Source organism: Ricinus communis, chromosome 1, assembly GCF_019578655.1.
Source record: "Ricinus communis isolate WT05 ecotype wild-type chromosome 1, ASM1957865v1, whole genome shotgun sequence".
NCBI lineage: Eukaryota > Viridiplantae > Streptophyta > Magnoliopsida > Malpighiales > Euphorbiaceae > Ricinus > Ricinus communis.
In genome coordinates this window covers 7,591,725-7,604,599 of record NC_063256.1, presented here as the reverse complement: position 1 = coordinate 7,604,599, position 12,875 = coordinate 7,591,725, and the positions used below count along the sequence as shown (strand labels likewise).

The window sequence follows — 12,875 nt, the reverse complement described above, 5'->3', positions numbered from 1 at the left end:
GGTAAAATGGCAGTGAAAGAAGTTTATGACTCCATTGAATTTGATTGTAAGATATTTGGTGTTTGTATGTGTTTATAGATTTTTGTGTTTATGTATTTATTTAGTGTTTGCTTTATGGGTTTTTGTTTTTGTGTTTATGAGTTTTTGTGTTGTCACATATCCCTTGAAAAAATATGCTCTGATACCACTTTGTTAGTTTTGAGCAAAAAACAAAAATCAGTAGATATGAAAAGAAAATCTAGGATATATTTATTGATATCAAACAAACTATTTATACATCAAAATATAACTAAATTTGCAGAAAAATCTACTACAACAAAGCATAAACTACTTCCTAAAAAATCTGCATAAAAAATAGTTCTTATTCTAACTAAAGCTTGGCCACTTCAAACATTTGCAGCTAGAGTCACTTACTCCAACATCAATACTTTTGGTGCTAAGGGATGTGCATGCTGATGTCGACCTTAATTAATGTCCATGGAGAAGAGAAATTCAAAGGCCTGTTGCATCAAAAAACTGTAGGTCTTGTTTACTGTTCGTTTCAATTGCTTTTCTTGCTCTTTGAATTGTGAGCCAGGTTTCAATCATTCATGTGAGCCGCAACAGGCACATAGAGTGTTGCCTTTAAGACCTGCTATATATTCACCATTGAACACATGCAGTGGGGCCACTCCAAAACCTAGAGTGTAGCCTTAGCTGCAAATGTTAACTAAAATGCAATTGATTTTTAACAAAGAACATTTGAATCCTGGTTTGGTTAGCTTATTAAAATTGCTTTTGCTTTTTGATATTGTGCAACACAAAGTAAAGGAAAAAAGTAACACTTTAGAAAGTTACCCAACAAAGTCTATGTCATATAGTTTCCCTATAGTTTAGTAAAGAAAGTTACCTCTACACTGGAATTATTGACCCTATTCAGATAAATCCATTCAAAGGTAGATAATGTAAGAAAGACATAAATCATGGAATCCATTACCACCAAAAAGTGTCAGAAAGTGAAGTTAAAGCCATTCATTTGTACAAAGACAACGCCTGTATGTCTGTCGCATTACCCCTTTTCTTGGTTGAGGGAAGTGACTGTAAATGAGTGATCTCTTACATGGCCAAATCATGTCCAGTGAATAACTTGAGTGACAGATATTATATCTTATCAAATCACAATTCCAAAAGAAAAGCAACCTACTTTTTTTGTGAAAGGTGGTTATACATCTTATTTGGCACATTTTTTTCACCTCATTGTGTCCAAAAGGCTGCCTCCATTATGCTGGTTGCTACTTGCTAGAAGAATGTTCAACCAGGTAATCTGTATATGAAGCATTTGCCTTTGCTCTTTTTTTCTTTTTCTTTTTTGTCCCAAGTGCTGGATTCAACTAAATCTTTTTGCGTGGCTTACATCAGAGCTACTAGTAGGGTCAGTTTAACCAAATGGACCCATGTAAAACCCTATCCGCATAGAAGCTTTAATGGAGTAGTTGGATATATTGGACCGTTGTACTTTGTTGAGAAATTTTAGCTTGTAAGATTAAGTTTTACATGTAACCTCCACTTCTATTTTGGGTTTAGTTCAACTTCTAGAAAATGCAATTGCAATTTTCCTTGATTTACTCTTGTTCATATGTATTAGAACGTTCAACTAATTGGTCATGAGTGTTTTAAAGAAAATAGTTGGTCATGGAATGGAAGGCTTCCTATATGCTGTTGTGACCTCTTATTTCCGAGCATGCCTTATATTTTTCTATTTTTCTGATGTCATGTATGCAGACTAATATTGGGGATGTTGATATGGACAAATGATTTTTTGCAGACTAATATTGATATGAGCAAATGACTTTTTGCAGTACATACGGAATTGAGATATGATTCTATTTGATGAGTGCAGAAACACTATTAGTACGGAGAATACTTTCGATGGGCGGTATTGGAGGACATCATTATTTGGGTGCTAGCACGCGGTGTGCTCTATCTAGTCATGGAAAAACAAGGCTAAGTAAGGTTCACTTTCCCTTGCATTGGCGCAAGTTTTCCAGGTATGGAAAAAGATTTCCTTTGCATTTGCACTGCTGTCCTACTAAAATAGCAGTGGTGGAGAAGAAAGAGTGTCAGCAGCAATCCACTCTGTCTTTCACGCTTTTGAGAAAACAGGAAAAAAGAAAAGAAAATAAGGGAAAGATCACAGCAGATGCGGCGAGCATCAACCTTGTTCGCTTGTACATATGCCAAAGATGTTGATGATGACACTGCCTCACCTCCATATGGATAAGGATTTTTACTGACTCAAAGACCCCTTTGATCGAGCATCTTAAACTTTTTGAAAGGCTGAGATTGTTCATCCATTTCCACTGAATGGCTTTTAACAAAATTCTGTCCTCAAAAAGGATGCCGCAATTTGCCCTAGTCCAATATATTTTCTTAAAATATTGCTTAGGAAAATATAACTTTATGTTAGTGGAGGCTGTTGAATGACCTCAGATTGCACATATAACTTAAGTTGTTGGATATGTCTTTATTATCACCTTAGATTCACGAAATTTTCTTAAACTGTTGCTCAGGAATAACTTTTTATTACTGTTGAATGTCCTTAAATATATATATATAACTTAAGAATAATGATAGATATAGTGACTCATTACATGAATGGTTATGTAATAATTAAATTAATAATTATTCTTATATAGATTATACTATCACTTCAAGTCCCTTCTACTTCTATTTTATAACATTTATAATTAGTGGTTATATTGACTCATTTGGCCAGTCATTTTCCTAACTGAAATTGTTGAATGTCTTCCTACTGTACCTTTTAACCACCAGAAGCTCTATTAAAATGACTCAAATAGGTTTTCCTTTTTATGTTTTATGCATCATATTCTTACTGAGCGAACATTTACTTTAAGGAAATATTTGATTTCTTCAGCTTTCTCATGCTTTTGTTGAGATGAGATGTAAATGAGTTGCTATGTGTGGACAATAAATAGAACCAGATGCTGAAATTGTGTCTTGTCTGGAATAGAAAATTTAGAAAAACAGAAACTAGGTTGCACTTTTCCTAGAATCAATATCACACCAATTGAAACACAACTAAATGCTAGAAAGTGGAGTCCTACTTCTAATAGGTTCCCATAATCTCAAATTCTATGTGCTTAGGTGGGAAATATGGATATATGCTTATGCATGGTAGTACAGTTGTCTGACTGTAGCATTTGAAAACTTAACGGCATAGAGTTTTGTTGATTATCATCTTGTTGTGAACTCAATGTGCTTAAACAGCAGTTTATCATTAAGGAGATTTCACAGAAACTGAAGTTTTAATATCAATAAAATATTGTACTTCAAAATATGCATGATTTTAACAGAACAAATGAGGAATTTGGTGGTTGTGGTCATTTTCATGATAAATCAGGAAATGGAAAACATGGTATTTGATTCTGCATCACAAATGTGCATAACCCTTGACTTGTCTTCTCTTAATTCTTATAATGCGTGATCAAGAGAGTTAAATAGTATCTCATCTATAATTTTCCTGTACACAAAAATCACTGTCACAGTACGTCGTACAGTGAAGTCATGTTTCTATTTTCATGTAAAGCTAGAGAGGGACCACATCATAGATGGAATATTTACTGCTTTATTTTCCGCAATCGGCTTGAAATGATGTTGACAAAGAGAAGAACATATGCAAGAAGCACCCACATATCTTGTTATATATATGGACGTATCTTGTTCCACCTCCTGCACATTAATGCCTTGTTAACATGGACGGAAAGAAGTTGGAGTACAAAGGTGAGGCTGCGTTGGAGGAGATTGAGAAGCTTACAGAGAAAGCTGACGAAGTTCAAGAAAGCATATTGAGAGAGATTTTAATTCAAAATGGGCAAACTGAGTATTTAAGCAAGTATATCAAGGGATCAAAGGATGTAAAGGAATTTAAGTATTGTGTACCTGTCATTACTTACAAGGATATGTATCCATATATCCAAAGAATTGCTAATGGAGAAGACTCCTCTCTTATTACTGGTCGTCCTATAACTGAGATGTTATGCAGGTCTCTCTCTTTCTTATAAGAAATCCTTGCTACTTGTGCTTCTATTCTGTTATATAGACTTCTACTTTCTTTTATGCTTGTGACTTGTCTTTCTGCGTTTGCAGTTCAGGGACTTCAGCCGGAGAGCCTAAGTTAATGCCATCCATAAATGAAGATCTAGACCGCCGCACGTTCATATATAATCTCGTCATGCCGATCATGAACCAGTTAGTTGCATCTTCTATTTATTCTACAGTAATATTTTGCATGCACTTGTATAGGTGGAATTTTATTTATTTCTGGTGCTCTAACAACTATGTACATTAGTTGCGCTATTCTATCATACCTCCTAATCTCTGCAGTTGTTTCATTCATATTGTTTAGGATACTTACTTTTTGTCTGCCAGTACATTATTACCAACTTAAGTGCGTACTGACTTGGATCGGAAAGGATCCAATACCACGCATTAGTTGTTAGAATGTGCTAGAAACTCACTCCTCTAATGCAAAAGTAGAACAAAGTAATTACTATTAGAGTCGAATATTTTGTTTTGGTGCATGGGCACGGACTGTGCGGATAAGATGCATTACTTTTACATTTTCCCAGCACAGGACTCTGGCATCTTTTAGAAATCATGCAAGTGCTGGTAGCATATATAGAAAGTTGATGAGGGATTTTGAATTTCACTTGGTTAGGCACCGTCATCATTTTATTCCCTTATGAACAAAAATGTACTTTAAAGATCTATTTAGCGGTTATTTTGAACTTAACATTGTGATTTCAGGTACATCTCTGGTTTGGATGAAGGTAAGGCCATGTACCTGTACTTTGTCAAGGAAGAAATGTCCACTCCTTGTGGCTTACCAGCTCGAACTGTGCTAACTAGTTACTACAAAAGTAAGCACTTCAAGTGCCGAGCACGCGATTCATTCAATGATTTTACTAGCCCGGACCAAGCCATCTTGTGTAAAGACAGTGATCAGAGCATGTATTGCCAGTTGTTATCTGGTCTAGTTTATCGTCACCAAGTCCTGAGGATAGGAGCTGTGTTTGCATCAGCTTTGCTCCGAGCCATTTCGTTCCTAGAACGCAATTGGGTTCACCTGTGCAATGATATACGCAATGGTGAACTGGATCCTATGATCACAGATCCTGAGTGCCGCTCATGTATGTCGATGATTCTGTCATCACCTAATCCGAGTCTTGCAGATGAAATTGAGGAGATTTGCAGCCGCCCATCATGGAAGGGTATTTTGTGTCTCCTTTGGCCCAGGACTAAATATATTGAAGCAGTGGTGACAGGGTCTATGGCACAATATGTACCATCCCTTAAGTACTACAGTGAGAGGAAGTTACCTTTGGTGTGCACCATGTATGCCTCTTCTGAGTGTTACTTTGGTGTCAACTTGAAACCCTTGAGTGATCCTGCGGAAGTGTCATTTACCCTCATGCCTAATATGTGTTATTTCGAGTTTATACCTCTGGGAGAGAACGGAACATTGTTGATGGATGTTGACGAGGAAGAAAAGGTCCCCATCCATAAGCTTGTTGATTTGGTGCATGTTAGACGTGGCTGTTATTATGAGTTGGTGGTCACCACCTTTGCTGGTAAAGATGTTTCCTTGAATTTGGTTTACCTTTTTAATCTTTTAAGGGCGTGGATCCTTTTTTACATCATAAAAAAAAAAAAAAAATATTCCTGAAAAAACACAGTTGCGTCTATAGATATTCTCTGATGTATTATGTCATCCTGCCTTTTCTATCTATTTATTTCTTGGAAATGTTACCGCTAAAACTATTCCTAATTGCTAAACCTTTCGATACATGATGCAGGGCTATATCGTTATCGCATCGGTGATGTGCTTCAAGTGACAGGATTCCACAATCAGGCTCCACAATTCCGATTCATTTGCAGGAGAAATGTGGTTCTCAGCATTGACAATGACAAAACCAACGAGGAAGATCTTCACAAGAGCATTTCAACAGCAAAGAAATTACTCGAGCCTTACAATGCGATACTCGTGGAATACACTAGCTATGCAGAAACACTAGTCGTACCGGGGCACTATGTATTGTATTGGGAAATCTTGCATCACTCATCAGTGGTCAACCACAACCAGACCCCACTTGATGCTGAGGTATTCCAAGAATGTTGCATAGCTGTGGAAGAGGAGCTTGATTATATATATAGGCGATGCCGCACCCATGACAAGTCTATAGGACCGCTGGAGATACGAGTGGTGGAGCCTGGCACATTTGAGGCACTGATGGATTTGTTCATTGGCCAAGGCGGATCAATCAATCAGTATAAAACGCCAAGGTGCATCAAGTCTAATGCTGCACTTATGCTGCTTAATTCTCACGTGAAAGCGTCATTTTTTAGTGCTAGAGATCCTGTCTGGATCCCTTAATTCTGTCATGGATCTTATCCTTAGTTAATCTCCGGCTTATGCTAGTGCCACTGCGCTCTATGATGTAGGGTTTTCTAATATTTGCTTTGCTGCTTGTGAACCAAGTCATCATTTCTAATATTAAGGGAAAAAAATCTAGAATCTTTTTCGTATTAATGTATGATCGATGTGTGATGGTCTAAAATAACAATTACGGAAAAGGGGTTTTTGACTCGAATTAAATAAATAAATAAAAAAGGTAACGATTATTAGTAACCAGAGAGAAAGATGACCACATATATTGAAGTGCAGTACTAGACGAAAGAAAAAAGAATCTCAAAAATGGTCTGCACATTTTGCTCTCGCAATTGGTTCAATTATTTTGGCAGGATCGGTTGTCATCTCATCTTCACAGTGACGGAAGTTTAACTATTTCCATGCTGCAAGTATTATGATATTGACTGTTGTCTGCCAAATTTAACCTATCCATACATACAGTCTGGCATCATTATTCCAACCATCAAGCTCTACTTGTTTGTACGTTCTAATCCGGACTAAAGGGATGTCTGAATCAGCTAGGAACAAGAGTACACAACATGAAGTACAAACCATGCATGATAATCACTTATATGAGTGGATAAATACTCGAAATAAATGTCACATGATTATTGATTAGTCAAGATATAATCACACTGCGAAAAGGTTCCATTTCTCAATGATCAAAACATTAAAAAGAAATTACACTTCAACGTCTATTTTAAATGATAAATAAGTTTTCGTTATCATAATGTAAAAAATAATAATTATTTTTTTTTTTAAATTCTTATAACTCAAGTTTATTGATTCTCTTATAAAGAGAAAAAAGAATCTGCTCCCAAAGAAAAGAAAACATGAGATTTATGTTCTTCTTATATGGAATTCATACATTCCCTAGTTAAGAAACTCTCATTCGACAAAAGAAAAGAAAAGAAAAAGGAATCTATGATAAGTTATATGCCATCAATGAGGGCTACAAGAAAATATGCAGGTTGATCGCAGTCCTGATTTGGCTAAAAATTCTCCACCTATACTGAGATATAAAGAAGCAAGAAAATTGTGATGGGGAATAACCATACGATTTGTACCAAAAAGAATCAAACGAAAAGGAGGTGGTACGTACCATTATATGATTTGATATGATATGCTCTTCATCATTATATATATATATATTTTCTCTTTTCTTTTCTTAAAAGGATTTTAGGATAAATGTGCCACTTTCTTTGAGACAAACCCAATCAAGAAATGGCAGTGTTTATGTAAAAACAAAGAAATGGCAGTGTTTTTGTTTACTTAAAAGAGGTCTTCTGCAAGTTAGGGTTAGTATCCATTAGCTTTTTGAAGTGTCCCCACTCATTTTGATAATTGATTGCAGTCGTCATCGCCAGTTTTGACGGGCACCATGTTCACGCGTGCCCAACATCCGCATGCATTTTTATGGACATCTTCCTCCCTTTTTAAACCTTGTTAATTCCAAACACAATTTTATTTTACTTACCGAGCAACTAAAATATCCTACTATATCAATTTATATTAAAAATTATAGTAATAAAGTGCTCAAATGATTAAAATTAAAGTTTTTAAATAGATGTCTAACTAAAAAGATAAAAGAAACTATCACATTTTAGATTTGGGATAAGGCATATGTAAATGTCCTAACACAAATTGTTTATGAAGTGCGATTAATTTTGGATAAACAAAACATTATAACGTAGAAATAAAATCTTAAGTATTAAATTAATAAACGGGGAGAAAACTTCAAAAGAAATCTCCAAAGACATGGGGTCTAATCTTGTCACCTTGATTAGGATGTTGAAATTAATCCTATCAAATTTTCAAATGTCTCCTATATTAATTTTAGTTAAAATCTATTAAAAAATTTATTTTATTTGAAAAAAAAAATGAGATAGAAAGTAAAATTGAAACGATAAAGTTGAAAGAGATATTTTAATATTATAAAATATATTGACAAACATATGAAATGTATTTTTAAATGCTATCTATTTTAATAGAATTTAGTTTAATTATAACTAACTTTATACAAATTTGAATATATAGAATTTTAAATTAATTTTCACTTTATTTAAAGCATAAAATTTTAAATTTAAAGAAAAATGAATAATTACACAAAAACATCAATTATCATATCATTGCTCTATCTTAATTAGTCTTAAACTCCCCATAAAATAAAAAGCAAAAAATTCAATGAAAAAATAGATGAATGAGACGCCTCCTTAGACTTCATCTCACACAGAAAAACTCATTTGTTTTCTTATTTTCAATTGTCAACTAGATTCAATTAAAGCTTTGATAGTAAACGGAATAGATTGAACGTCCGTTGTGACTAGAATCAATAGCTTGAATTCTGAGATGACATCTGATGTGGCTCTATAAACGTCATCTCACCATAAATTGACCATAATAATGTGTTAATATGTGTTTTGATGTAATATAAATAAGAGATTGAATAGCAAAGAAACACAAATTGAAATTTTTCTAAAATATTGAGAAAACAATAGGCATGGTATACTACTTACTCATAGCACCCAAAAAGTGAAAACATATTATACTTTTTTGTTTGAAGTTATATTATTATTCAAATAATTGTAAAAATATTAACATAAATAAATTCAAATTAATTATATTTTACTAGTTACTAAACTTCATGAATAAGCTTAAGCTTTTTGGAGAGGTTAAGAAAAAATAAAAAAAATTGAGTTGGAGGTGCTCAAATTCAAGCTAAATAGATTCAACTTAGTCTAAAATACTCAAATGGATACGATTAGAAAATCTTCATAGAGCACCAAAAATAGATTTTTTTATTCATCTGTTGGTATAATTCTTTGTAATTAAAACAAAATGGAAAATCGAAATACTGGTAAAAATCTCTTTTAATTTAATTAAAATTTTAATGTTAAAAATTTTAGATATATAACAATATTAAAAATTTTAAAATAATATTTTATTAATTATATCGTTTTAAATTAAATCTAAATAGATATGCATAAACAAAACATTAGAAAATGAAGAAAGAAGGAAAGAGAATAATACTTTATTTAGCACTGATCCTGAATGCATTAAACTCGAGCATTATTATTCTTATTATTTGTTTAAGCTCGGCTACATGGATACAAATTACCCATAAAGTATATTTATATAAATCTTACATTAATGAGTAATATATATAAATTATCTAACCCATAATACTAAATTCAAGGCAGAAAACTCTTTGCAATCCTACCGTTTCCACCCTGAGGCAGAAAACCACCAGGCTTACTTTCATCGCCAGTTCCATATAATATCCTTAAAATCTCAGGTGGTGTACGGGCATATGAGAGTGAGTTTGCATCTGCTGATAATACATTACTTTGAGTTCTCTTCTCAGCTCCAAGTTCTCTGGGTACAATTATACCTTCATCTTTGATTCCACACATCCCCAGCTCATTCCTAAAGTTTGATATTCGACTAGTAAACTCCGCAACTGTTATATTATAAGGCTTCACTTTCTCATCGGCTTTCTCGTATAGTAGTGCTCTTATGACTGCATCCTGTCCTGCCTCCACGCCCAACAATGATGCAGCAAGCTAAGATATAAGCAAACGAAGAGCCCATCACAAAAAATGAATAAAAAGAAAACAAAACAAAAGGTATTGAAGAGTAGAGTGAGCTTTAATTTGGTCTGTTGCTAGATGTTATAAACTCTTACTGCCTTAGTAGTGTAGTTGGCCAGTTCTGGAATGGTGCCAACGTATCCTACCAGTCCTACATAAGGTATAACGTAAGATGCTATTAGATAGTTGACTGTGTTCATGTAAGGGTTAAACGGAGGGTCCAATTTCCTGCCCACTGCTACATCAAACGTTTTTGCAAAACTTGTTCGTCTGAAATCATATAGAGGCATTCTTAATCCGCCAACCGTTGTTTTAATAGCCCTGAAAAAGTTTTTTAGTAAAAAAAGAAAAAAAGTAAGCACCCATACAAGAAATAAAAAGAGTTCATATTTATGAAATTACACAAGAATATTGGAAAAAAGAATGTTCTTTTTCTATCTCCTTTTATCTTTCTTCATTATTGTCATTGATTTATCAGTTTAGTGATACAATGCTTGGCTCAGTGAACAGAAGATGAAAGATTCAATCCTTGACAAACCCAATGAATCTCTGATGAGAGATTTAATCTTTCTTAATTACCTGAGATGCCCAACTTCTTGATAACAAAATTCCTCGATAATTTGACGGGTAACAGGATCAAGATTGGCCTTTTGGGCTCCAATTGGAGGAGGACCACCATCGGCTAGAGCTGGATCAATAGAATGAAGCCCGCGACCAAGTGAGCCATAGCAGAAGAATTCTGCTTCAAGAAATTCCAAGTTCAGAGCAAACTGAAGCCGATCCTGGTCGGTAGCCTTAATCGGTCCGCACCTTTGAGCAGAAGCTGCTGCAATGGTGGAAGCCAAAACAAAAGGATAAACCAGGCTAAAGGAGAAGAAACATCTTTTATCCATTTTGCTATTAGGTCGTAAAAGTCGACTTAATAGCCGGTACGTGCATGGGATATATATATATAGCAGTTTTATATTTAAATTTATAAATTGATCATAACTTGTAAATCATAGATCCTACATGAATGTTAGGGTGAGTAACTTTTTAATTCTCTTTTGACTAAAAACCAAATAATTAAATCTTTTGAATTTTATTCACCAGATCACATTAATAAAAAAATTCAATTTAGTTTAGTATAGTTTAGTTCGGTTCCACTGATTGATTTAAATATTTTAAATTTTATTTATAATTAAAATTATAAATATTTATATAAATATATAAAAATTATTTGTTCAATATCAATGATAAAAATACTTACGTAGTATAAAAATATTTCAGTTGTTTAATAAATATTTCAATCGATCCGGTTATAAGTATAAATATCTTAAGCAAAACCGTGCCAAACCGACCAAAAATTTATTCTTTACTAAACTGAATTGATTTCAATTGAACCAGGGTTAAGTTTTAGTTGGATTTTGCCCACTCCTATACGCCATAAGCTATAGCTATGAGTTGACAATAGCTAGTTTGGTAGTGATTAAATAGTTTTAATGAAGTTATTAACTATTACAAAATCCAAACTCGAGTCATTTCAAGAGTAATGCATGAATGCCAATTTATATGCAAAAGGGTTTTATTGTGCCTTTGGATCCAAGATTTACTTCTCAAATTCAATATCTCAAGACCATAATTCGAAATCCATCAACTTAAAATTTCTTCATTTGAATAGTATAAAACTTGAAATCTTATATTTAAAATCCATTTGTTTTTTTCTTAAAGAAAAAAAAAAAAAAGAGAAAAAAGGGGTAAGCTATTAGGTGATGGAACCAATTTCATAACAAAATTTGGTGTTTAATTGGTATTCTATCTTCTTTTCAGTTATTTGATCGTTATGGCGGGAAAGAAATAATATCATCTTCATTTCTTCAACGATTTACTACTGGACATGAACAAACTCTTTGGTCTTATTATCATCAGGATTGCATATTGGATTGAAGCTCCTGATCCTTCATTCTCAGTCACCTTCTGATGCTTTCCTATGAGTGTCTTGAGAAAAAAGAAAAAAGAAGAAGCCAAGATGAGCTGCTTCTCTTATGCTTTAGGCAAACCTGGGTCGGCTTGGAAACTGTATGTGATGGCAATTTTTAAGCTATTTTCTGATGCCCTGTCGGAACTAGAGGCTCAACTATTGCAATCATTGCATCAATTGAATTATCAAATTATGCAAACATATTCCTCGGCAGGGCGCATATTCCAATTCACACAATGTGGTAAGTTAGGTTAAAGGGAATGAGGTTAGACTTTTAATTAGTGAAAGCTATTCAATTTAAATTTTCACTGTCTAGACGTTTTGCATGCAAGTGATGAATTTTATTACTGATTTTTGACTGAAATTTGAAAGTAGTCTTTTTATAATGAATTCTAATAAACAGAAAGTTCATAATCTGTTATACCCTTTTTCTTTTATGAAAACTAATTATATTGTTTATAATTATTAAAAAAAATAAAAATTACAACTGCCTTTTACAACTATACATCTTACCTAAAAATTATAATGTAAAATAACTAAAATTCGTGAATTAAACATACTAATAAAAATTTAAAAGAAAAAGGACTTGGGGCTCACAAGCCCACATATAAATTCAACTAACTCCTTGTTTCTTACTTTTTCTTTTTCTTTTTCTTTTTCTTTAATCAATGATGTACTCAGCACTCCTTGCTATCCTCCAAAATCTTCCTAACAATTAAGGATACAATAAATTAAATTAATTGGGGTGATTTTTATGACATGGCACATGCTGAGATAGAGAATCAAATGGAATATAATTCCTCAAATTACTAAATCAGCATTAATTGGCCGAAAATTAGAGAGCTGCTTTAAATTG

General features: G+C 33.4%; 2 protein-coding genes across 2 annotated transcripts; one reads left to right on the top strand and one right to left on the bottom strand.

Moving 5' to 3' along the window:
- Window positions 1–3,718: 3,718 nt before the first annotated feature.
- Window positions 3,719–6,589, top strand: LOC8271749 (putative indole-3-acetic acid-amido synthetase GH3.9). The gene is made up of 4 exons (XM_002531830.4): window positions 3,719–4,042; window positions 4,147–4,248; window positions 4,807–5,630; window positions 5,856–6,589. Exons 1-4 carry the CDS (start codon window positions 3,753–3,755, stop codon window positions 6,431–6,433), a joined length of 1,794 nt encoding a protein of 597 aa, XP_002531876.2. The 5' UTR covers window positions 3,719–3,752; the 3' UTR covers window positions 6,434–6,589.
- Window positions 6,590–9,484: 2,895 nt separating this feature from the next.
- On the bottom strand, window positions 9,485–10,978 carry LOC8271748 (desiccation-related protein PCC13-62). The gene is made up of 3 exons (XM_002531829.4): window positions 10,639–10,978; window positions 10,155–10,380; window positions 9,485–10,032 (listed from the first exon to the last, which is right to left on the bottom strand). Exons 1-3 carry the CDS (start codon window positions 10,950–10,952, stop codon window positions 9,661–9,663), a joined length of 912 nt encoding a protein of 303 aa, XP_002531875.1. The 5' UTR covers window positions 10,953–10,978; the 3' UTR covers window positions 9,485–9,660.
- Between the last annotated feature and the right edge of the window lie 1,897 nt (window positions 10,979–12,875).